General features: G+C 38.2%; 1 protein-coding gene across 2 annotated transcripts; it reads left to right on the top strand.

The window, feature by feature from the left end:
• The first annotated feature begins 1,134 nt into the window (after positions 1–1,134).
• NRG4 (neuregulin 4) lies at positions 1,135–26,968 on the top strand. 2 transcript variants are annotated; one of them, XM_068410801.1, is made up of 7 exons: positions 1,135–1,181; positions 1,492–1,633; positions 5,420–5,485; positions 9,335–9,428; positions 16,013–16,162; positions 20,956–21,035; positions 21,126–26,968. In XM_068410801.1, exons 3-7 carry the CDS (start codon positions 5,476–5,478, stop codon positions 21,140–21,142), a joined length of 351 nt encoding a protein of 116 aa, XP_068266902.1. In that variant the 5' UTR covers positions 1,135–1,181; positions 1,492–1,633; positions 5,420–5,475; the 3' UTR covers positions 21,143–26,968. The 2 variants fall into 2 exon arrangements, with proteins under 2 accessions (XP_068266902.1, XP_068266901.1); XM_068410800.1 differs by lacking the exon at positions 1,135–1,181 and adding an exon at positions 1,248–1,336.
• Positions 26,969–27,013: the final 45 nt, after the last annotated feature.

Raw genomic sequence — 27,013 nt, forward strand, 5'->3', positions numbered from 1 at the left:
CCTGTTATAGCACAGGAATCCTCACAGTTCACAGACTTCACCTCTATAGATGTAACTAAAAAGGCCTTATTGTGGAAGGCAAACCCAAAATTCCCTGGTTAAGAGCAGTCTAAATGGATTTCAACTTCAAACAAGAAACTGCTGCGTTCCTTTTCTTGTAGCAAGCGATGATGCTAGCCTAGGACAGAAGGTTTCCAAAAAGAGCTGCAGCACCTTATAGATTTATAGGGCTCTCAGTGAAGAAATTGTTCAAGTGGCCGTAGCAGAGAGGTACTACACGTTAGGGGGGGTTTCACACAAATAGAGAATAAAACCGACTCTTACGCCAAGACATTATTGGGGTTCTTTATGTTCGGGAACCGCACGCCTGAAGCGGGCAGCCCGCGCCCGTCCTGAGGCGCAGGATCCGTCGGGCTCCGGCCGTGACGGAGGGCGCCCGCCCGGCCCCTTCCCCTGAGGGAGGAACGCTGCACCGGCCGCGAGCCGCGCACCACAGGCGGTCACCCCTCACCCCCCCCGGGCCACCGCGCCCCGCCCGCTGCCTCACTGACCCCGCGTGAGGGTGCTCCGGCCCCGCCACCCCCCGCCGCAGGCCGGCCCGCGGCTGGGCGCCCTCAGACCACCCCCGGCCCCGCCGCTGGGAAGTTGACGGGAGGCGGCGCCCGCCGCCAAACTTTCTCCGCCGCCGAGGGGCTTCCCCGCGCCCCCGCAGCGCTGGGACCCCGCCAGGCCGCCCTGCCCGCCCCCGGGGGGCGGCCCGCCGCAGCGGTAAGGCGTACAGCGGCACCGGGAGGCGGAGGGGAGCGAAGAGGGGGGTCCCCATCGCCGCGCAGGGCCGCGCCGGGGCACGGCACATACCTGCTGCCTGCTGCCCGCGGCGCCGGCACCCGCGCAGCCCGCGCTCCGCCAACGGTCCGGCGCGCGCCTCGCGCGGGGCCGTCAGCCGTGAGGGGGAAGGGAGGGAGGGGGAAAGCCTGCGCGCGAGCCCGCGCGCGCCCTCCCTTCCTCCCGGGTCGCCTTGGAAACCGCGGGCCGTCGCTCAGGTCGGTGAGCGCGAGGCAAAGGGGGGGGGGGGCGGTTTAAAGGGGGCGCGCGCGCGTGCTCGCCCCGCGTCACGTGGGCGCCGCCGGCCCAATAGCGGCGGCGAACGGCGGGCGCCGTAGTACTACGGGCTGGGGAAGGTGAGGCGCGAGAGGGCGGGGCGGGGCCGCTCCCCCGGCACAGGCCCCGCCCCCCGCCCCCGGTGGGTCCCCTCGCGGCAGGAGCCGCCGTGTTGCGATCGCCGACCCTCGGGACAGGGCGGGCGAGGGGGATCCCCCGTGTGAGGGGCCTCGGGGTGAGGGGGTCCCGGTGTGAGAGGCCGCTAACAGCCCGGGGGCGGCGGGGGCTGGTTTCTGTCCGGGCGGCCGCCCTGTGAGGGGCTCCGGAGCTTTGGCAACGTTATTCTTAAAATTCTGCGTGTTCTTTGTGTGTTTTGTGTTGCTTTTATAGACACCAGGATTACATAACGGCGTGCGGAGAGCAGCTGCGGGATTACACGATGCAGATCAGAGATTACGTTGATTCAGCAGATTGTCCTGTGCATGTCTGAGAAAGATTACACCAGCACAGTTAAGAACACTCATTTGCTGGGGTAAGCTGTGGTTTAAGTAGAACAAATTAACTCAATACAAAATTAAATGCAGAAAAAGGAAGTAAAAAACCCCCAAGGTTAAGAATGTACTTAAATGGACAAAACAAACAAACAAAAAGATACTGAAATTCAAGGTTTAACAGTTCTTTCCCATATGCTGAGCCGCTGTGGAATAGCTGGTGTTGGCAGCAATCAGTTATTACTGTCTGGATGACGTTTAGCTTAAAAAATCAAAATCAGTATGAGGTAGGCTAGTTACATTAGCTTCCTGATGACTACCATGTAAAAGTAAATATCTAAACTCTTACGATATACATCTTTTTAGTACCTCAAAATTATTTAAGTGATACTGGTCTATTTTATTAAATGTCCATGTGCCAAACTGTCTCCTTGTATGCCAGTTTGTAATACAGATTTTTTGATTTCTGATTTTTGGATCTGAGATTACTGACATTTGAGAGCTGACATTCTGGTGGACACTATATCTACCACTGAGATATGAATAAAAATTAATCACACAGTGGGAACCTTTAAGTTGTATTACATTTCAGTTGATTTCTTAGAGAGTTTAGGCATGAAACTTGGGTGCAGAAGTGCCATAGAAGAAATCAGTAAGTACACAGAATGCAAGAATAGTGTGGGGTTTTTCTTCCAAGCTTGATAGTGATTTTTCTTTTTAATGCAAGGGTCTTCTAAAATTTAATTCCCCCCATGTAAGCACACACAAGCTTGAGACTGGAATCTCTATCTCAAAATTACAAATATGTAGTATGACTACAAGTAGATGCACTTGACAGAAGCCTCAACTGAAATGTAGCTTTGCCAACTTCTGTATGAATATCTTATACCTTAGAACTGGGGTTTCAGATGGAATTTGCAGTTGTTTGCAAACTGCTTCTGAAATTTTAGGAGTGGAAAGTTTAAATTTACTGTAATGTCTCCAATTGTGATTTCAACATCATGATAACAGTTTTACCAGCTGTTTTAGTATATAATTAATCCTAGACATGCTTCAATGGATAAAATCAAAATGTAACCCTAAAGTTTTTCCGTAGGCATTCCTAAGACAAGAGGACTCAGTCATTTGTTGTCATTTCAGAAAACTGTAATGGAAAGAATTTTGAACAACTATTCAAAAAATGCACCTGTCGATCACAAGCATGTTGAGACTTGCAAGCTATGTGGCATCTGCCTTCGCTGCTGAGTTCCTTCACATTGTGGCTATCCAATCTTAAAAGAAGCTTTCCATGTGTAAACTCATTGTCCTTAGACAAATTTGTTGTAATATCTCATCTTGAATTCATCCTTACTGAGATCTCCATTTGTTTCAGGCAGTTTAATGGATTTTTTCTGATGCCTGATGATTTTCTGTGCTAAAATCACTTGTGAGCTTCATATTGTAAAGGTATTAGAAGTTATCACCTAGATAAGAAAATAAACAGACTCCTTTTAACAAGACTTCAGGACAGTTCCTGGCTCTTGGAGAAAATAAGAGGCATACACTACTAACTGCTTGATAGATATCAAGGACACATCTCAGAAGGAAAATTATGTTTAATTAGCCTATTAAGCAGATAGGGCAATCTTTAAATTCTTTTTCCCTTCATTGTTTTCACAACACAAATGTTTGAGCTCAGTATTGGGGCAGAATGACATTATACACAAGTGACCTAACTTTAATGTATAAACCATTGTCTTTCAAACAATGTATTGTTATTATTAATATCAGTTTAGGGGACAAAGATGTAGGGAAAAGGGTAGTTCTAGTCCAAACAGCTGATGAAGTGCATAGCACATGTGTTCAACACTGATGCACCAGAAAACTGTCAGCTTCCTCCAAGGAATTTTCTGCTGGATCATTGGATTTAAGCATCTCCTGAAAAGGTTCAACTTATCCCAGTAGCAACAAAAGAGAGATAGTGAGATGCACTTTGACAATAAGATGAAGGAAAGATGTGAGATCTCCTTTTTGCAGTAGCGAAATCAAGTTATTTTATCTGTTCAAGGACCCATATCCTAATTAAATGTGGAAAAGGAGCTAGTCTGAAATTTCCATTATATATCCTATTTATATTTTCTTTATGAGAGCTATTGGATATTACACGTTTTGTGGCACATTCTGAGAAAAGGGAAAGTAAATTAAAAAGGACTGCTTGCTCCAATAAAATACAAATTTAAATCAGATTTTTGTCTGCTGCATATTATATTTTTATGATGCAATTTCTATATACTACATTATGTGAATGTTTTGAATTCAGCAATACATTGTAGTACTGGTAGCCCTAGAAAAACATGCAAGTGATTCTGTGAGCATAACGGGGTGTTACCCTATTCTGTACTTGGCTTCTATATGTGTGTTTGTTGTAACCTCACTCACATTGCACTATATGTAAATTCGAAGCCTTTTTAACAGCACATGTAGAATCCAGATCTTGACTGCTAAAAATAACCACCTCCAGGATGATTTATTTCTTTTAAAAACAGGATTTTAGATCTGAAGTGAATCACGTTGGTTTGTTTCTTTGTGCCACATGGTATGTTAATTGTACTTGGTTGTGTACACAAAGTAAGCAAAGTTGCCTATCTGTGAGAAAAGCCCCAGGGGACAGCCTTTGGGGGTGGGGACCTTGCTGTTACAGCCCAGTATCACAGGGAACTGCCATTTCAGATTTTCTTGTATGGACGGGGCACTTAAAAAAGCTAGAGAAGCCATTTGAGGTCTCATGAAAAACAGAAGTGTCTGCTTATACAGCAAGTACAAATGCATTATACCTTTTGAAATGGGCCTCTACAGAAAGTTGCCTTTCTAGTACTAAAAGCTGAAGTACAGGCAATTGTTTCTGATAAAGTTGATAATTTATTTTATTTTATTTTATCATTTAATGGGAAAAAAATCCTTCTTCCAATATAGGACAGTTTGCTTAAATATTTACTTTATGTACACTTCAAAGTATAATTAAGAAAAGAAGAGCAAACATTTAAAAATAAGATCTATCATGTTAAGCTTGTTCAGTAACCTATTTGGTACAGTAAACCTTGACTATACTTGACAAGAAAACAGAATATAGCAATATTAGATGGTTATAGAGTCGGCATGTCTACAGAATAAGTCTCTTTTTAGTAATGTCAAGTGAAGATTGGTTTCTGTCCAGGTGGAGAGTTTCTATTCCATATTTTAAAAATAATTGTACAAGTCTTGACCTTGCTGAGTTCTGCTAAATTCATGGCCTATATTACTAATTTCACCTGGCATCCAGACACGAGAAACAATGAAGTGAAATATACACATTCTCTCTGAGGAATTACAAACTGGGAAGTTGTATTTGTGAAATGCAAGAATTCTACCACCAAGATCTTAGCTGACTGAATAATTTTCAGTCTGAGGACTGGTTCAATTGTATGCACTGACTTTCGAGGTACAAATGTCAATTTAATTTGCCAGCCAGAAACAATAATTTAGATTGCCTAAAAGCATCAGGTATTACATTTCTGAATAAGCACGGCAGTTCGGAAAAAGTATTCACTGTTTAAACATGCTTTAGTGTGAATTTGGTTTTACTGTGTAGTACTGCTCTTAGGAGTTTACTGAACGTGACAGTACACTTGAATGTTTGCCATTAACTGTGAATTAATAGAACTTACCTATAATGTAACAGTATAGTACTGTCAAAGTACAACAAATATCTTAGCAGCAACACTAAAAGATGCATTCCAATAGCTATTTCTTCAGGAAAAAAAATCACTGGGATTAAAAATGACACACTAAATTTACATGTTTGTCTTTAGGTGCCGTTTTAGAAGAATAGCCTCTGACCAAGAATAAAAATTGTTGTCGGAATAATATGCGAACAGGTAATTTCTTCCAAGTCTTTACTTGGATGTGTATACATATATAATTAGAATTCATTAAAATTGCATTGATTTTGACAGCTGCCATTGGGATTGTCACAACTTCTCCATAGGGCTGTCATCACTTACTAGTCAGCAAACTAGAGTTCACCAGTCAGTGGTACAAATTCTCTAAGGAGATGTTTGCTTTGATCAGTCCTAATGTTTCAGTTTGTGACTGATTAGCGTACAGTCCAAAGTTGCTTATAAGTGAGGAAACATGCATCAGCCCCTTTATCTTCTGTCAACATTTCCTGCTTCTCCCCCTTCCCATTTTTGTTTTAGCACACTTCAGGATTAGACAGTCTGTAGTATTTTAGCCTCTGGACTAGGCAAGACAGCGGGTCAACATGTGAGTCTAGCGTTAGAAAGAACAATCTTGTTTCATTCCTCTTCACTTCTCCTCCCACCAAAACCAGACTTTTTTTAAAAGTAACTTTTGTGTCCTACTTCTATTTCATCTCTCACATAGAAGGATATATCAAAAAATATATATACATATTACATAGAACATACGTTGATAGAGTGTCTACAGTTGTATTAATTGAAAAGCTAAATCTTTTGTATTTTTTTTTTTTAATTGCCCATCATCACTTGACTTCTTAAACTTTTCTGTCTTGATTATGGTAGTCTGAATGTAGTGTACATTTGACTTTCAAAGCATACAATTTGCATTTTTAGATTAATATAATGTATTGACTTACCTCATGAAAAATCCATAACACATTCACTGATGCTAATGTAATTGGGTTTTGGCTTGTATTGAACCCCTTCTGATTCTCCACTATACTCTTCTGCGTCATTGACTATAAATTTAAAGGGGTAAACTGTTGCTTTCATACTGTCCTGTGTATAAATACAGACCTGTAGCTTTCATATCCAAACTCCTGCATTTCAGCAGAGTGGGTATGAAATACAATAATATATATTTTTATATTGTAGCAAAACCCACTACTACTAATAATTTTATTTACTGTTAAAGTATCCTGAATTTTCTTTTATTCTCTTTCATACTTCTGTCATCTACTTTATACTGTATTGCTCTGGTACTTTCAATAAGTAGTAGCAAAGTATTAATACACAAAATAGAACTAATGAAAAGCACAACTGGATGGAAAACGGGGCACCTGATCTACACGGACATAGAGGTTTCTTCAAATATCTCATTACTGGTAAAATTAAGGTTACCATTTTTCCCTTAGCACTGGAAAGAAGTCTACCTCTAGAAAGAAATAGCCTATAGAGAAATTGTCTGTAATTACAATCAAAAAGGTTTCGAAGGCTTCCTAGGCACTTTTTGTCCTCTCTGCCCACCTCTCTCATTTTCCTCTAACAGGCCTAAGACAGAGTGCCGGAGGTATTTTGCCAGAACAGAAATGTCTAGCTGGGCTGCAGAGCTGGTCCTTAACACGCAGATCACATTGTAACAGTGAGAGAATCATTCTCCCAAATGTTCTGAGACCTGAGTGACTTGAGGCATTTAGTTTTCTTCAGTACTCTACCACTATGCCGGTGTGAGACAGGCGTATTTCTGCATGAAGATGAAGAAAAGAAATAGAACTATAAGGCAGGATTTTAAGGAGGTCAACAAGTTCTCATTAATTCTCATGAGAATTTCTTTGAAGACTTTCCATGAGCTGTCTAAAGGGGTTTTTCTGTGGGGCCTACCTTCTATCATCTTGCTTTTCCATCTAGTAGAATTTCAACAGCACTTAACTCCCTCAGATGCTTAATAGAGTTGAGAGCAGGTCAAAGTTGAGAGTTTTGCTTTTTCTCTCTTGATTCTTTTAATTGTATAGATATCCTGATACACTGTTCATGTATTCAATATCCTCTTTTCATTTAAGGAAGGCTGTAGCCTTCAATTTAATTACACTGTTACAGAAGTTCCACTGTTGTGTTTGAATAGACTAAAATAAAATAATTTATAATTCTTGTTTAAAAACCTGCTTGTTTTTTTCTGTTACCATTTTATTCCTATTGCAATTATACTGTTACCCATGAAAAATAATTTTTAAAGTCTTTTAATAGTGAACTTGCAGGAAATGAATTGCCAATAGACAAGCACAGAAAGCTTCAGAGTTAAAATAAATCTCCATTTCTAACAAGGTAGGGCAGAACACACGTTTCAGTTGTGCCACATCCTGAGCCAATGCAACAAGATCAAACACGAACAAACTTTCCAGCCTTACCTCCTCTCTCCTCTAGCTCCCTAATTTATCTGCACACATGCAAAAAGGCCCAGTTACCATCTGGATACGAGCACTTTGATAACATGAACATGAAACTGAATTCCTGTTGAGTTCCGTAGTATAACTGCCTTAGTCTTAAAATAATATAAGGACTTACACTCCTACGTCAATATGCCATCATAGAAATGGAAGAACGTATGAAAAGACGGGAGAGTGGAATTACTAGAGATGGTCTAGAGGAGAGCAGGATGTACGATGTTTTTGTTGCACAGGGTTAGAAGTAGCTAAGCTTTTCTGCTACTCTTAGAAAAGTCAGGTTTATTTTATATAAAAAGCTGTAGAAGTTCCCTCTAGGGTAGAATGTCGTATGGCCACATGTCTCACTTTTTTCTGCAGGAATAAAGGGGAACCCTAACTCTTTTTCCTGAAGGACAAATAAGAAAATTAAAATCTTGATTCCTCTTAAACAACACTATTTTGTACAGAACATGTCTTCTATACATAAATAGTGAGACAGCAGAATTCTTATTTTCAGAACTTCTGGGAGAAATAACAGCAAAAACAACACCTAAAGTGTGAGGTAACACATGATTCTCACGCTTGTGATGTCAGAAGACTGCTCTACTTTCCTTTCGATTGAGATATTGTGGTTTCATATGATTGAAGAAATATATCAAAATATATATGCATAAATATAAAATGTTACTGATGCATTGAACGTATCATAAATATATGCAGTCCAACTTCCAAATTTAGACTGCTTTCAAAAAGTGAAATAGTAGTTAGATATTCTATTTAAGCATAAAACAGACAAGCTGCTATGAGTGCCAACATTAGTATCCTGTCTTTTAAGTTTTATTAGAATGCCTAATTGTGTTTAAAACACTAACAATTCATTTAAGCAGCCTATTAAGTTAGAAAAAAAGTCTTTTCAAGATCTGTGGAAATTACATGGTAACAGGCAGCCTTCTACGTAAGTGACACTTCATAGGCTAGCTCCTTTGTTAAAAATCGGGGTGGGAAAACCTGGTGGTGTCCAACTGTGCTATGATTAAGCTCTTAATACAGCCTGAAGCAGTCTCAGAATGTCCTGGTCCGCACCTGAGACTATTCTGGGTTTATCTGTACTGACTCCGATTCTCTCAAAGCAGCTAGTTAAGCTAAAGATAGTTTGTGCCACTGGAACAGGACAAACCAGACTTCATATAGGTCATCATGTGAATCACTGTACTCAGTACGGTTTGTGGTCATGAAAGGCAAATGAAGTAACAGAGAATTCAAAAGTTCCTCGCACTGCAAGAGAAATTTTGCATTTATTCATATCAATTAGGTGCTTTACATCTGATCTGGTGATAAATTTGTCATCTTTTTGCATATTGTTACATTAAACAATTCTGCAAGATAGATGTAATGTTGCTGGCCTGGAAGGTAAGGCTGATACCTTCTTTGTTGATTGGGTGGGTTTATTTGTGTGCGGTGGTTTGTTTTGGTGGGGTTTTTTTGGTTTTTTTTTAAGGAATTCATCCCCCACTCCCCAAAAGTATAACTAAGATCTCCTTTTATTGATAAAAATACAGAAGTCTCTATTTTTCTCTGTGTTTGTTTTGGTCTTATTTTTAAGATCATGAAGAACTCTGTGGCACCAGTTATGGATCTTTTTGTCTAAATGGAGGGATTTGTTATATGATTCCTACTGTTTCCAGTCCGTTCTGCAGGTAAGTGAAACTAAATTTTTGTGTTTTAAGTATTGGACAGTAGCTGTCTAAAGAATATTTCTCCACTTTGCTTCTTTAAGGAATTACTGTTAAAATGTTATATAAAAGAAAATACTTACTACCTATTGCTGTTCCAAATTCAGTAATTCATGCACAGATTACTTATCTAGCTTGCAGAGACATAACAGTATGAGAAAAATAAACGTGTATACTTGGTGTATACTTGTTTGACAGGTGCAACAGTACTCAGTTAGGTATGCATTCAGGATGATATCTATATTTAGAGCCATATTTCCTCCCCTTATTACAATACAGAAAGGACCAAATTACCCTTCGCCTCAAGGAGTATAGACTGTGCGAAAGGCATTCAGAAAGGCAGAGTACATTCCCAGTTTTTCTTCCAGATGAATTATATTGCAAAAATGCTTATAACATAAAATGGCCTGACCTGAAAAATATAAGGAGGCGTAAAAAAGAATATAATCTTTTAAGGGGAAAAAAAGAACGTAATTCAAGACTTACTATGTTCTCTCAGTCTCACTGAAATACTCAAAGGGCAGCTTTACAGTGACAGCCAAAGACCACTTGGTAAAGAAACATCAACACAGCAAATATAGAAACTCCTTACACTATTCATTTATGGGATTGTTCTTTTTGAAGCCCATGTAGCACACTGGAAAAGAAGCACTTCCTATTTTTGCATGTGGATACATTTCCTGCATAAATACAGCCCTATCCTTTTATTTTCTCATTTACTCAGACATAAGAAGATGACAAATTAAATTCTAATTTTTCATGGTTCTTGATTTACTAATTCTGAGTTATCGTTCATCAAAATAAATTATGGTTAATTTAATGGGTTTACTTAACATAGTAATAGGCATTCAGACACCTATTACACACACTTAAGGATATTACCTTTTCTTCTTCCATGGCAACTTCTGCTCCCTCTTCAGTCTTAAGCTATAAGTAATGATAGCTGGATGAAACAGTTGAAGAAGGAAAAAAAAAAATCTTTTCTAAGATACCTAATTAAAGTATTTCTTTCTTTTGTTTCAGCCAGTTCAATTTAAACATTTAAACTCAAGCATGTAAATTCATCTAGTAGATGAGGAGAGAAGAGGCAATTTTATGGTAAATGGTCATCGAAAAACATCCACAGCATATCAGAGTCATTAAGCATATTGTCCAATGTCATACAATGAATCAGATCCAGAAGTGAGGATACAGCTCGGAAGTGCTGTGTGACAATGATTTATTCTAACTTCTAAACCTTGCAAGCATATGTGATGTAAAATGAGTATCACACACACAAAAAGTAAAACGTTGAAATACGCTTTTCTAGAAGGAATTCCATATTATTGGTATTAAGATACTTAAATGAAAAAAGAATGGTTAGACTAAACAGCCTCAGTTACAGAATTTCAAAGCACCCTCTCAACTATTGCTAGACTGTGTAATAAGGATGGTATATTTGATGCAATAACTGCATATATGAACTAACAAATACTCAGAACAATTCATTCCTCAGGAGCCAAGCTAGTCGGCATAATTTCCACTTTAAGAGGGCTCCAAATTAAGTAATTTGTAATTCAGGTACTAGAGGATTTTATAATCCTCTGAAGCAGAAAAGTAACATCTTAAGAGCATTTTTGTTATACTCAGGAAATCTTATTGCATTTAAATTATCAAGTATTTTTCTTCTGTATCTAGTGGTTGATTATGAAGTTATATGGGTTTAAATAGAAGCATTCTATTTAAGCATGTCCTCATTCTAAGCATGTTCCTTAATCAGAGAAGGCTAATTATAGATGAGAAAGGTTTTGTTTACACACAGATATCTTAGTAATCAGCAGTGATGTGAATAGAAACAACAGAAAAAAATGCATCACTATTCAGCAGAATTCAGAAAAATATTTGATGCTTTGGAACTTCAAGACTGGCATCATCACACAGTTGCACAAAGTTTCTTTGACGCAGGTTTCTGCCAAATACCACCTAAAGCTTCCAAGTGTTCTCAAATGATCATCTCCCACCAACAGAAAAATTGAATCAGTTTTAGAATCAAAGGCTGAATGATCGTTAGTACAGCATTGATGGAAAAGGGGAAATGGAGCAAGAACAGACTAAGAAATTGTAAAAATACCTTAAAACACATTTGCCTTGACATGCTGCTTATTTACACAAATGTGTTATGCTAGACGTAGTTAGTCCAGGTTACCTGATGCAACATCACTGGAAGTAATTTCACAATGTAACTAGGAAAATTGCATCATTCTTTAGAAATACGTATTTTGTAGCATGCTAAGAAATGAAGAGCCACTGTTTACTTTTGGAATTTCAGTTATTTTTACCATTCCGAAATGGATACCTACACAAGGTAGAGATTCAATCGAAACAAAACATTAGTTGACCCCCCCTCCCCTGTGCAACATTAGCAGATTTTAAATACAGCTGATGTGTGTCAAAACATGAAGTTGCTCAGCTGCCATCTTCCCCCATTCCTTTCCTAACAATGAGTTAATGCTCTCAGCAGCAAGAGGCACACCTGTCACCAGAAACAAGATGAGCTTCAAGCCCAGGAATGCTCAAATGTACTAAATAACCAAGGAGCAGAATGGAGAAGGATGGAAAAAGCAGCTGCCTCAGGTGTATCATAAAACATGAGGCTGAAAGCTGTTTGCCTCAGCACCTGATGCACAGCTGTCCCATAATCATTAATTAATGCAGTGCAGAATTAAGTGAAGATTTTGTTGTCTGAGGGAAAGCTCTGATATTTCCATTTTGTCTTCCACATGGCAGATTTCTAAGAGCCTTCGTTCTGTATTTCAGGCAAAATACAGATGGTATAAGATCACACAAACACAGCCCCTCTGCTTCTGAGGGCAGTAAGCACAGAAATTATTAGTGAATGCTCTCCTTTTGAGGAAGGGATCATATTCTGGAGAGGGCAGTGCATTCAGGCCAAGTGCTGCAAGAGACAGAGACCTTAGAAATCTCCTCCCTGAAATTCCTGTGTGTGGTTAAAGGATATCTCCACTTTTCCCTTCCTTTGCTTCTACCTTAATCCAATCTGAAGATTATGGTGATTTTGAAGCTATCAGCCATGTAATCTGAATTGCATTGACAAGCAGATAATTTTTCAGCTGTCTTTTTCTGCATAAAGGAAGGCTAAAGGAAAACTAAAGTCAAGACTTACAGTATAATACTAAGCAACGGGAGTCTGTGTGCATATTTGACTTCAATCCTACTTCCATTTCTAGTCTTGCTTATGACGCCCACTTTAGAGTCGGGAAGAGAAAGAAACCTTACCTTCTTACCTAAATCAGACAGGCAGTAGTAGATCATTTGCCCTATCTCATGAACTGCATCTGCAAACAAGACAGCAGTAATGCCTTGTGCTACTGGAGGGCTGTTATGCTTATATTTTAGTCACCGATCAGATTGAAAAGGATGAACATAATTGCAGACCTGCTGGTTATCTCCTGACATCTTATCCAATACAGTCTATTTCCTTCCACCTTGTACTGATGCTGATATGGTAGTTTCGATTAATATCCTATGTTGGAAGATTCTGTGGATTTCTTTACATGTATTATGTTAATGTTTGTCTCCAGCACAGCTCCTACAGTAAGTTTGCACACAACAGTTAAGGCCTGCTCATCTCATCTGACAAGAGGTGTGGGCGTGTGTGTATGCATGTGCAGGCATCTAGGAAAGCACAAATCTGGATGCTATCTGAAAATGGGCGTTTCTAGTCTCACAGCTTTTCCTCAAACATTTGAAGGCTGTTCCCTCTCAACTCTGATTTAATTAGAAATTCTAATTTCTTAGAGGAGGAAAGACCTTTTTTTCCATTTTAAAAATCAACTTCGGAATTCCACATTGTAGGACCATTTAAAGCCAACAGACAGCAGGTGCTGAAACAGCAGGCTAACAGCATGCAGATGGTGTTGTGCAACAGCAACACCTGGCCTAGTGACCACAAGACTTAATCTGTGTAATTCCCTCTTACTATAGCCTAGAAGCAGGCTTCTCTCTTTTGAGCTCATTCATTCAAGTGCAGAAGCACAGTTGCCTGCCGTATTAACAACTGCAAGTGTACAATGCTTAACCTGTGCTCTACTTCTGGGCATCCATTCAAACAAGATAAACTATGAGGTGCTACCAACTTTTAAGACTGTGTATAGTAAGACTGACTACCTCTAGGAGACACTATATAGATACTGTCAGTCTGGAATACGTTCACAGCCCACATGCTTGTTAGAGACTACTTTTCTGTCTTGCTTGTAGTCACTGTGTATGTAACTCCACTGAAAGTATTAGTCATGGAAAACATGTTTCTAAAACTTATTTTGATTACGTCCAGGAAGAATTAATAGGTTCAGCATTGAGGATGTTTAAGTTTTGTACGTGCTTTTTTAGTGTAGGTCTTTTTCCCTTTGCTATAACTGGGATTCATGTTGGCTATAGTTTTCCCCTTACAGTCTTCAGCCTTCTGACTCCTTTCCCTCTTGAAGACTTACGACTACCTTAAGCATCTGGTTCTGTTTTCTATTTAGTAGAAAGCAGCTACGATCTCAGTGACCTTCTTGCTACACTGTCATCACATTCCCAATTTTTTTGCCATGGTCTTTCACAGAGCATGAATATGGCTTCCATTCACTGTTCATGCCAACTCTACGGTATCACAACGGTTCTCTAACCCTGGCTTTCTACCTAATCCTGTATGCAACTGTCTTCAGCTAGAAGGACTGTCTTTTCTTCCTACTGCTTCATTTTTCTCTTTAGGTTACTGACTTAATCCCTTTAAACTCATTCTCTAGAACTTTTCCATGAGCCATTTGATACCAAAACCTATTTATTTTTTCTTACTGTATCATTTTAGCCTTGCATTATTCTCCAGTTTTCATTGGTATTCAAGAATACTATGAATTTTATATTCCATTTTCTATCCCTGCTATTCTGTTCAGCTCTCCAAAGCATTTCTCTCCCACTTACTAGAGAACAATGCCCCACTCAAACTATTCTTCTATTCTTAAAGTATTCTACAGTATTTCAGAAATAGGCCACTGAAATGCCACTATACTTACGGTAAATATCTAGAACATTATCTCAAGCAATCAGAGCAGTCTGCCTGCCCGTCCTTCTCCCAGGAAACATAGTAACTCTGAAAAGTCTCACATTGTCCTTAGTAAATGGTGGCTGTTTGATCAGTTGCACAGCTTTAATATATGATGATAATTAAATCTTTTTTTCTAGTGTCCAAATCTTCCATTTTTTTTTTCCAAAGGCAAAGAATTAAAAGAAACGTAATTCTTTGTGCAATAGTTTAGACCAGTAGTACTGAAATAGTAGTCCATAACCTACAGAAAGTGGTGCTGGGAGTCACAGCAAGCATGCATGGTGGTACGCTCACAGGGATCCATTTGTCTTATTTAGATGTGCTAGACATCTTTCTTTTTTGGCAGCTCCTCCCCACTCCACCTTCTTATCCCTCATCTGAAATTATACCTCGCAGCTGCCAATGGCAGTTGAGAACTTCAAGTACGTTACGGAGTTCAGCCCATTTTTCTCAGCTGGAGCCTGAAATTGCTTATGTCACAGACTATTATGACTTCAGTGCCAGAAATAGCAAGAAGGAGCAAGGTCTTTAGTAATACTAATAGAGAAGCAAATTTACATACATAAAAGATACATGCAGGATGTAGTTACTGAATGAAGTGCTTTCCATTTTCTGTAATGCAATAAATTCCGTAAGAAAGCTTAGCAGAATAAGGGCAAAATATAAGACAAATGAAGATTAGTTTAGCTTCAACCTATTTATTTTTGACTCAATAGGGGTTACTAAGCCGTTCATTTTATTTATTTTTAATAAAATATCATACCATTTTACCATGGTAAAATACCATATTCATTTTAATCCTTTCTGCAGAAGAAGTTTTCAGAAGCTCAATACATAAAATAAGTGTCGTAGAAAAGACTTTTTGCTAGGTCTGACCAAGAGAGGGTCACTCACCAAGCATGTAACAAGTTCTGGCATGAATTATTACACCACATAAACTACTTTTGGGATTTAAGGTGTACTGTGTCTCAGTTCACATTTCCTTGATCTATTTAGCTGACAGTACTAGTTCTTCAACAAAGAAAGCTAAAAAGTTACAGGAAAGGGGGAAAAGAAAGCATGACTACTGTGTGTAAGATGAGAAGCAGTGGGATGACACAGTTAAAATTAAAGAGGTGGATTTAATTAATTAAATCTGCCAGCAGAGGAGGCAGATTTAACTGCAAAATACACCATTGCAAAGTATATTGCTAATCCAATAAATGTATGAAGATATGGTTTAATATATAAAAGCAGTATGCATCAGAATACAAACTTGATGCCCAACATGCCCAATTCCTTTTGTTCCAGAAATATGAGGTGAGTGGAAATTCCATAAGAAAACTTGCTGTGAAGCAAATATAAACCTTGAATTATGCCATAACAAGTTCTCTCCCCATTTAAGACCAAAAGAAGCCTTTGTGCTTTTCATATTAGATGACAAGTTACCATCTAATCCGAGTAAAACTTGGTTTCCCAGGTGTATTGAGAATTACACAGGAGCCCGTTGTGAGGAAGTTTTGCTGCCCAGCATCAAGTCCCAAACAAAAGGTGACCTGTTTGCAGTTTTATTGGCTTCACTACTTCTTCTAGGAGTTCTTGTAATTGGAGCATTCTACTTCCTTTGCAGGTAAACGTGCTTCAGAGTGCTGAAGCTAATCAAGTAGAAAATTCTTCTGGTAATCATGTACTAATTATTTGAATGTAAAGTATATAATGAATTATCCATAAGGTTTGTATAGTTATTCAGCGTAATTAATGTGGATGTCTCAACTTGTTGCTTATAATATTTTACTTCCTGGCTTGTAGTTTTCTCAATGTCTTTTCTAAGCTATTACTTATAGTTGTTTTGTGAAAAATACATGTAGTACACCCATTTCTGAGAGATTTTACAGTCTACCTAGAGTTAGTGCTAACATTTTAAGACATCAGTCAACCCTTATGTTGTCCAAAGATTGGGAAGTAGAAGCAAATTACCGAAATACTTATGGATCAGAAACTATTCCACTGCATTGAACTGGCAGCCAAACCAACTGGTGCCATTAGCTCCCAATTCCTTTACAGCTCCTGGTTTAAAAAGGAAAACTAAGGAAAGAATGAAATTCAAAATAATCCCAGGTAGATGTTTATTAACTAACTAACATCTAGAACAAATCAGAGGGCTAACTCATTTATCCAGGATGATCCGTGTTTGAGAAGCATGAAAACGTCAGTGCCTAGACAGCAAGTGCTGCAGGTTTGGTTTCAGTAGCATTTTAGGCATATTAGGACTTGGAATGAAAACACATAAGCAGTTACTGGGATTAAGTCAACCAGTCTGTTCGATGCTGTAACAGCAAATACATATATCAGTACACTTATACCAAACCCAAACAAACTTACTGTCTTCACTTACTCTCTGCATTTATGTACACAAGACAACCTCCTTTGTCCCATCTGGCTTTTAGAGTACAGCGCTTTTTTTAAGAGCTCATTTTGTCATATATTGTTAATATGTATTTTAACTTTCTAGCCCCTGTAATTCTTAACCATCACAGACTTGCAGCCTCTTCCTATTACTCCTATGCTGCATTTCTCCTTGGTTATGATAACCTAAGGTTCTTGCAATTTTGTTCTTTGCTCTCCCATAATCACATTGCCAAATCAACCTCTCTGATCAGTGCCTTTCAATGAGCGACCTTTGGAATAGCTGGTCTAGTTTTACCTCAGCTGCTGTCATGGAAACCCACTGAATGCCAGTTTTTCCCATAGCTGAATATATTTAGAAGAGAGGGAGAGCATTTGATAAACCAGAGTTTGTATCAAAAATACCTTGTTGTAGAGGATACCCCCACCTTAGTCATTTTAGTTAAATTAATCCTGTCTTAGCAATGGAACATCACAGGAGTTGTTCGTTAAAGAATATTTGCAGATTACTAGAAAGTTATTAGAACCGAATAACTAACTAAATTAAAATCATTCAAGTCTCATGGAGGTAGAGTATTTCTTTAGAAGTAAAGCTTGTCTCTGAGAAGAGGAAAAAAAGTCTTCAGAGAGAAGAGAATTCAACAAGTAATCTGTTAAAAGATCCTTTTCCTCTTGCATACAGTAAGATTAGGGGAAGGCTAGAGACACAATCTACTGAGTTTTCTGGTCAAAGAGCCTTGCATTGCAAAGTACGGAGCTCAGAATCACAGCAATGACAGGTCTGTGCAAGTCTTTTATTAGACAGTTGGAAGATGAACCTCAACTACTGTATTTCTTCATAGGAAATCAATTTACTCAAGCTTTATTTAACTGGCAGAACAAGTAGTAGGGCCTGCCTCTTCATTAGAAAAATCACAAGGGCAGCAACTCAGTTGTAACATAGTTGCCCGTGAACCTATCTTACCAGACTAGCTTGGGAAATCTCATAAAATCATTATCAACTTCTTTAGTATAAAGAAAAGAACATAACTGGCTAAAAATTGTCTTGTCTTACCTTTACACTTCAGAGGCTGATGTAGCACAATCATCTTCTAATAGAGAACTCATCTATAAAAGAAACACTTTACATTTAAAAGTCCTTATCTCTTGACTGAAGTGACCAACATAGAAGGAGTCTCAAGTGGATACTTTAATCTACTCCTCTCTTTTCAGCTGTATAAACAAGGATTATTGCTAGCAGCTGTCATTAATACTATCATATTTTTTTTTTCCCTAAATTTGATCTACCATCTGTATCATAACATTCTGGAAGAGGGTGGAACTGGGGCTTGTAAGGGTTAGTTGAGAGTTTGCGTCATCCTTGACTTGTCCTCTTGACAGGATATATTAAATTTAAAAAGTTAAGACAAATATTGTGCTATCAAGTTTCCACTATTACACTTTATTAACAAATGTTTGATCCAGCAGCAGAAAGCAGAGAGTTTTTTCCCCCGTATTACGTGTTAGTAAGCATTTCTGTGGCTCTTTCAGCAGAAGATTCTAGTGCAGTTTTAGTATAAACAGTAATGCAATCTAGAGGGATGCAGAAGAGGAGATATTAATTGCAATTTAGGATGGAGAAACAGAATCCCTAAAATTATATATCAAATCTTTTAGAATTTAGGAAATCAGTGCTCTATTTTCTTGTCCCTGTTATCACTTGTACCACCCTTCCTTTCCAAGGTTTCTTCTTCTCAGGCTGCTCAGGGCAGATTTCAGGACCAGGCATGTGCAAGTGCATTTAGTGCTCCCTACCAACAGATCCATTCAGTATACAAGGGTGGAAAGAAAGGATTTCATTGCTTTGCTTATAAAACCAAATCATAAGTAACGGTGAAGGTAACCCATAAAAGAAAAGAGCTGCATAGGGAAAGCTCTGCGTAAACAGTGGGAAATAGTTCTCCTTTTATATTTAGCTGAATCATCACGTTTTTGTCAGCTGAGGGTTTAATTTTTTCTAATCTGCCAACAATCTGCTGTTAAGCTGATTTCATGCTGTATTTGATTATTTACTAGGATTCATCAAGATGGTATAGTTTGGGAAAGCAAACCTACAAGGAGAAGGAGAATCAAAAATAATGGAGAAACAGACAGTATTTGAAATAGCTAGAAGGTGAGAATGATGGAAAGTAGAACAAAATAAAGATAGAGGAAAGGAACTAAAGGTCTGAGTGAAAGGAGCAGCAGAGAATGGAGGGAGGGAAGAGGAAGAAGTGGTCAAGGACTGGTGATGAAAAAAAGCAGCTTAAAACTGTAAAAGATAAACAGTAGTCTAGGGTTAAACCTCCCACTGTTGCTGGAACCTGCTGAAGGAAAGGCTACTGTAGAGCTATCTTGGTGAGTCTCAGGTTGATAGAATATAGTTGTTTAGGTAAAGTGAGTAGCTTTAATTGACTTTCTGAAAAAATGATGAGGAATGTTGCAAAGAAAAGACTATGCTTTTATGTCTCCTCAAAGATGAGTCTTGTGAAACAATTTTATATCATGTTGTAGGAATTAATAAGAACGGTACTGTCCACACCCAAAACGAATGTGAAAACCAGTTCAGTAGATTAGCTTCCTATGTAACTTGATAAAGTTTTCTCCAGGAATGTGTTGCTTTATAGGCAATAAACATTGCTTCTCTGCCAAAGGGGGAATCCTCATCTTTGAAGAGCATGCTCAGTTCTGTTTGCTACATTCCTGTAAAAGCTCAACACATAAAACTATTGCTAACTATTGGGATTCACTAGAAGATAGCGCATCATGCCAATAACTGTATTTTAGCAAAGATAGTAAAATATTCACATTGTGAATGTGAAACTTACCCATATATATATTAAATCAGAACTGTTTTTATGAGAGTGATTTGCTATTTAACAACGAAAAAATGTCTTGGAGTAGGCTTCTTGTGTGGCTTTAGGCCCAGGAGCTGCATGGAGGTAGAGCAAATCCAGATCCAGCCCCTCTCTATTTTGAAACAAGCACACACACTCCCCACCAAGAGGTGGTACTGATAAAGCCTGTTGTTTTGACCTGGGGAAAACAGAAAAGTGCAAAAATCCTTGCTATTACATTGTTACTGAGGTAACAAATGGCATATTTTGCTGTAAGCAATTCACCTGTCAGTTCAGGTCCATCTGACCTTTTTCTCCAGAAACACATTGTACAGGGGTTACTGGAAGAATAAGAAAGGTAGCTGATTAGTATAGATTCCACATAAGCCAGCTTTTATTTAAAAACAATACAGAGGCCTGAATGCCACATGCACACAGCTTAGAAGGATAGAGAAAACCCTAGGGAAAACTAAAATAAATCTGCAATTCATTTCTATACTTTATTATAAGTAAATCCATGTTGAAATGCCAATTTACCTGTAGATAAGTGTATATTGACGAACAGGAACTCAGCCAGCCAAAACAACAGGGTCTAGGAATAAAGCCATTTAAGCTGTCCAAGACAACAGACTTTGTGGAGGAGTTATATCACCACAGGACACAAACTGGACAGAAAGGAGAACAGCTCATGACTCTTCTCAAGAGAGCAGATGTCTAATTACTATTTAAAGAAAGGGAAAGAGACAGCAAGAGATCAGCGCTATTTAAAAGATCTGTTTCTCCTCAAGAAAGCGTGGAAAATATCACATCATTGATATTTCACTTCCAAATGCTAAGACAGTTAATGATGAATAGTTTTGTGGTATCTACTAATTGCTTAAATAAAGACCTGAGAAATCAGACAAACAGGAACATTAACTTGAGGAGAGAAGCCATGTAGTTCTGAGTGCCGTTTCTGCCTCTGATCTCTGTCTTCTCCCTCAAATACATGCTTCTCAAAAATGCTGAGTATTAATTAGAAAGTAATTGCAGAAGATCCATGTAACTTTTTTCAGTGGAAGCATCATTCAATTAATTTGTCTCTTCTCTGATAACTTTTTTCACTCTGTGTGTTCCTTTTTTTTTTTCTCCCTGTTGTCTCTTTTTTGTTTCTACTGGTCAGGAAAGCTTCCATTTCAAGGACAAGTTCTTCAGAGTGTGGTGCCAACCTGGTTGAAACTACAAGCAGCAATGGCTGCAACAGTGAGTACATTTAAAGTTAAACGATTTGACTCCATAAGGAAGGCTGGGAAGTTTTCTTTAATTAAAAGCATGTGTTTTGTTTATTTTTAGAAATAATAACAGAGTAAAGCATTAGAGTGGAAGAATGGTGGAAAAACAACATGCAGAGCAACCCTAAGAATACAGCAGTTGTAGAGGATGATGTGGTAAGCAAGATGGGAGAAGAAAGAAGACTCAAATAGGAGGCTTACTTCTGTGCTGGAGAAGACTGCAACTAAGACATAAAGAGACACAGTTGCACTTATTAGAGTTCCTATGTGTTTGTAAAGGTGTATCAAATTATACAGAAACCCCTATAATCACTATAATTTATGTTTGAATTTTGTGAGATTTTTCATGACAAGTTACTGTTTTCAATAATGCACGGGTAGAAGCATGAGATAATTTTGGTTTTTACTGTATGGGCAATATGAAATAATCTTTTTTTTCACTGCACAGATAATACGAGATAATCAGAGGGGTTTTAGCATGAGGTAATACTATAAATTTTTGATAGGATTATCCTTTTTCACAGGATTGCCCCAGAGGAGTTGAGGACTGTCTTGATTCAATAGTTTCAAAATTTATACCTGTGATACATGTCCAGAATTTGGCTTGTTTCAGATACACTCACCAGATGTAGGGGAAAAAAAGTACGTTTCGCCAGCTAATACTGATTTTTTTTTTTAAATAGTAAGACAACATGAGGATGAGGTACCACTGCTAGTGTACTGGCCAGCTTCCTGGCACAAGATTTTAATTCAAATTAAAAGAAAATATTAAGAAAAGAGATTGGTAATGGTTAAAAGAAGTTTATTAGGCAGAGTATTTACCCTTTGTTTGGTGTACGTCCCTAATATTAAGCAAGACACCTTCCTTGATGGTTTTACTTTTGTCTTGCCTTCTTCTGAATATCTCGCTACTGCGGGAGATTTAAACCTTACCTTAAATTTTCCAGCTGATATTTCAGATACTAGAAGTCAGGAATTTTATTCATCAGGTCCATTCCTGACACAAAATATTATCCAGCCAGGTGTCTTGGCTGAACAAGTGCTGCCCTCTCTAAAGATTTATTTGTTTTATTCACATAACTATTTGTTGATCACACCAGTATATTATATATCACTATCTGGTTCCTCACAGTGTTCTCTTACTCAGACAAAGAGAGGCCAAATGACATTGTCCGTCTCTCTTTCTGCCTTGACAACACAAAGAGATTGTCTGGTTAGTCAGAAGCATGGAAAAGGTGAACTGAACAATTTTCTTTTCAACTCATTTCTAGCACTGGAGGTTGAAAACAGAAAAAATGAGATCTGTCTCCATAATGACACACTGCCTATCAGCTCATTATATGGGATTTATAAGGTTGTATTGAAGAGAAAATTAACTGAGAAAACTTCAGGAATTGAAGGGGGAGAAAATGCAGAATGCAGATTTCTTATCTCTGAAATAAAAAATCTTGAGATGTATAAAAATATAGATGCAAAGAAGATGTTGAATAAGCTTCTATTCCTAGGGTGTCTACTACACACTCTGGTGTCAGAAAAAATAGTGTGTACTTTATATCAATGTAGACAAAAGTACAGCAAGACAAAGAAGAAAAGGCATGCTGTTACAGTGTATAAAGAAAGAAGTGAAAACCATATTATAACAGCTACTAGAAAGCAAACCAGAAAAATACATTGCCTTTTGAGAACTCATGTCAGAGAAGTCAGAGTCCAAGTTAAAGCTCAGCATCTGAAGGGAGAGTCTGAGGGCACCAAATCAGGTAGAGGACCTGATCCAGAGAAGCTCCTGATCAAGTTATATAAAGCACTAAAAGATCACTTTCTCCCCAGATTAATCAATCTTGTATGTTATTTTCTGGACTTCAAACCTTTAGCAGATACTCTGAAGGAACCTGATAATATTGTTTTAAAGGCTAGGAAAGATAAAGGTGATATCACATAGGGACATGCCACTGTTAAATACAGAGTTTAGGAGATTTGTAGCACTACTGACAGCTACATTAGAATCAGTATTACCTAAAGTACTTTGCACAGCCTCGGTGAAAGTTAGTCAGAGACAACTGCTGTTAGGTAACTTCCGCATGTTATTGATCATGAGACATTCAGACTTAGTAATGTTAAAGTCTGGTATACTATTTTCATTGAAGAAGGACAAGGCTTGTGGTCATCTTAAGTGGAAATTCAGGAAGAAACTATTAATAGATCTAAGAAATAAGTGGACAGAAGTTGTACTCTATAAACTCTTAGAACCCTCTCAGCTTTCTAAACAAACATGGAATAGTTATTCACTGTTACCAATCTTGTTTGCATTATTCAGGAAACAATTTGTACGTAAAGCGAGGATGAATAAACTAAAACCATGCTTAAATGCAAACAAGTTAATTTATGAAACAATGTTATCTTTGAAGGAGATCTTACTAGTGATCCAGACTGCTTCAAACCCATTGTATGTGAGAACATTTCAGCTCCTAAAATTAATTATTTCAACTCACAAGCGTTGTGAATTTGACGTTCAAGTCAAAATGAGATCAGGCTACAAATTCGTTTTAAGGTGGTCAAATGCCACAGAAAGTACAGGGTAGCCAACATTACATATAATTTAACAAAATAGTAATGCTTGCTTACAAAATTAAGCAAGTAGTCCTGTGAGCAATAAAGCTACGGAAACACCAGTTCCAATGGATCAGATCTTGTGGTTGGAGTCACTGGAGTCTAAAAAAAGTGTTATGTGTATATGCAGGGATGAATAATAAGGTCTCTCTTCTCTGCTTGACTCCTGTTTCCATGAAACATAAGATCTCATGTCTTTAAAATTACCCCTCCACCAGCTGAAAGGTTATGGAGGGAAGGGGAAAAGACTAATTTCCTAGGAACCTCCACTCATATGATTGCACAATGATTTATTATAGTGTTACGGCAAAAATTCTTTTATACCCAAGGATCATGTTTTCCTTCCAGAATCTTACAGTAAAGGTCTCTTCGTAAGGTGTTGAAAAAACATTTTGATCACTTGCAGAATGACGTGCCAGCTATTAGCAGGAAATCTCCATACAGACCTAAATAAGAGATTGCTTATGTGTTACTCAGTATATATATTTTTTTTTCTTAGTAGCCCAAACAAACACTGGGGCAAAGTACAATGGAAGGAGAAATGGCTGTTCAAAGAAAAGAAGATTTCTTTGTGCTGCACAATCTTTTGATTTATATTGTTAAATATTAAGCAGGAAGACCAATGGGAAGCACTTCCCATTTTAAAGGTGCCTTCAATGTTGTGTCACCCCTTCACAATTCACTGCACTAAAACAAAATCATTTTCCTCCTGGCCCTGCACTTTTAAAGAGCAGTAAAGGGGCTCTGATAGTATGACTCTGTTGTTTGAAAATGGAAAGCAGAGAAGAAATGGGGGAGAGAACTTATCACAATAGAAACGGTGTCTGTGCCAGTGCTTTCTGTTGTGAGTGTTCTGACTAGGAGCTATCGAACTGACCAGAGGCCAGGCAGAAAGGGAAAGCACGGAGCTTACCTGAAAGGCTAAAAATTCCTGTTATGTGTTCAGCAAATTCTGTATCAGGAGATATGAACCTAGAAGGGACTGCCCAGGGAGAGGGAGAGCTTGTGGTTATGGATTTAACATGGGACACACAAGTCTTTACATTAAAAAACAAACCAAACAAAACCCCTCAGTTATGTTCCTTTGGTATTTAGCATCCTTTCAGATTTAAAGGACATCAAGCTATTTCCATTAAAAACTGAAAAGACTGTGGATTAGTTTGGATAAGGGTTTTCACTTGTACTATGACCTTATTCAAACCAGGGATATTAGTGAAGACGTATCTATACAAGTTTGGGAAAAAACCTAGAACTAAATTGTGTTATGACTCTCTGGCAATGTTCTTTAGATTACCAGGATGCATGTGTTCACTGTACCTCTCTCAGTTGTAATGCCTTTTGTTGACATCTAGATACTTAAATGAAGAGATGGAATATCCCTGTATGTCAGATTATGCAGACGAATTATTTGGTTTTTTTTGTGGTAAAGATTAGTGAAAAAAGTGTTTCTTTCAGAAAGTACTGCAGTATTTCCTGCACTTGGCAGGAAAATGAGCAAACAAAAAACCTCAATCATGTGCATGCCTGAAGATGTTTAAAAAAAGCCCCAAACCTTTTTCATTATTGTATGTAACATTATCTGCTTGTGCTTATCCAAAGTCAGTTCTTGCTTTTCTTGTGATTGTAACCTGTTCAACATAACCTGTATGTAATGGGAGAGAGCACTTTCTTGACAGCAAAGTACCAAATACAAAATTTGTGCAATACCAACAGGCAGGTTGTCACTCAGTTCCATGTTTGGGACTGATACTCCACAAAACCTTTCACCAGGAATTCTTTCTATAGCTAGCTAAGGGCACGTAAACAGAACCTGCAGCTGTAGAACCTGAAATAACGAGAAGATACTGCTGTTTTCATACCCCAAATTAAAACTACAACCGATTTCTAACACTTCCAAATGCACTTCTATGTCAGTTTGTGTAACATTTGAATGTTCTTTTCATATACATATATATATATAAAAATATATAATTTGATGTACATCAAATTATCCTCTCAATGTAAGTAATGATAGTTTGACTACAACTTTTGTACAGGCAAATGATGGGCTGTAAATATGTAGCTGAGCATCTACTGGTGGCATTGTTTAACAGGGCTCTGTAATTTGAATCTGTTGTACGTTCTCCATCACAGAATTTGCTGCTGTTTCAAACTATTCAGTCATTTTCACCAGTTCTGGAGATTCTAGGAGAGTTCCTGTTTTGAGGGGATTAGTGGTTGCTCTCACTGTTGCCATACTGACAACTCAGCTAAGGGGAGCTTATTTAAAAAAAGCTGTTTCTAACTCTTATAGCTGTGAAAATTTATCTGGAAAAGGTGACATGACTGCCACTGATTCAGTGATGTGAATCACTCTGAAACATTTATTTTGAGAAGTTTGTGCTACCTGCTAATCTCAGTGAGGATCTAGCTGTGAAATGTAATGATGGCAATTTATAAATTGTTTTCTTAAAGCATTTAGAAGCACAAATCCCATTGACTTGGGAATAAAATTTTTGCTCCTAAATTATCAAAGCACTTGGAAAAAAATTCCAATTAGCTGTTTCTCTGCTAATAATTCTAACATAAGTATCTGGGTAATATCATTTCCAAATAATCCAAATTTATCTTAATAATCAGCACAAGGGTCCTACAATGTTTGAACTCGTGTTTGACCTAAAACTGTGGTACAGGACCAAGGCACACCACCACCACCACACACGCTCCGTTTACCCTCGCTGCACATCTTTGAGCCTATAGTAGCTAATGAACACCACTACAGAGTTACCTCTAGTAGAAAGCAGCTCTCCATTTTTAGAAAGACAAAAGATAAACTAAGAGAGGGTAATGACACTGGGTGAGTTTTGAGGTGGACTTTTAACTAAAAATTAATTAAGAATCATACGTAACCACTTGTTTTTTTCAAAATTGAGGTTTAAGACTCTCATCAGCTTGCTCTGCTGCACATCAAAAGTAAAAGTTTGACTGCATCATTTACGTACCTTGGTTTACTGTTCCCTGCCAAGGGGGCATGATTCAGTCTGACTCATTTGTTGGTTAAAGTAAGGCTTGTTCCAATATTAACTTGGGTCAAAACAGATCTGAGTAACAAAACTCAAGTTCACTATCTTTGCAGTTTTCTGCAGTTTTTAACTGAAATTGCTTTCTGGCAGTACAGTTGTGGCAATTTAGCATAATTTGGCTCCTCTTCATCAAATTATTCTTGCTTTCTTACAACTGCACATTATAGAAACATGCTATAATGAGGGGATTTTTGGATTACTAATTTTAAAATAAAAGTTATAGTTTTGTTTGGCAGTTGCTGTTTTGGTTGTGCAAGTACAAGGTTATACATCACACCGC

The sequence above is a fragment of the Nyctibius grandis genome, chromosome 11 (assembly GCF_013368605.1).
Source record: "Nyctibius grandis isolate bNycGra1 chromosome 11, bNycGra1.pri, whole genome shotgun sequence".
In the NCBI taxonomy this organism is placed as follows: domain Eukaryota; kingdom Metazoa; phylum Chordata; class Aves; order Nyctibiiformes; family Nyctibiidae; genus Nyctibius; species Nyctibius grandis.

Coding starts and splice junctions, on each gene's coding strand:
- NRG4 (XM_068410801.1), top strand. Junction 9,429..16,012: donor GTTTCCAGTCCGTTCTGCAG/GTAAGTGAAACT, acceptor TTGGTTTCCCAG/GTGTATTGAGAATTACACAG. Junction 16,163..20,955: donor GCATTCTACTTCCTTTGCAG/GTAAACGTGCTT, acceptor TCTACTGGTCAG/GAAAGCTTCCATTTCAAGGA.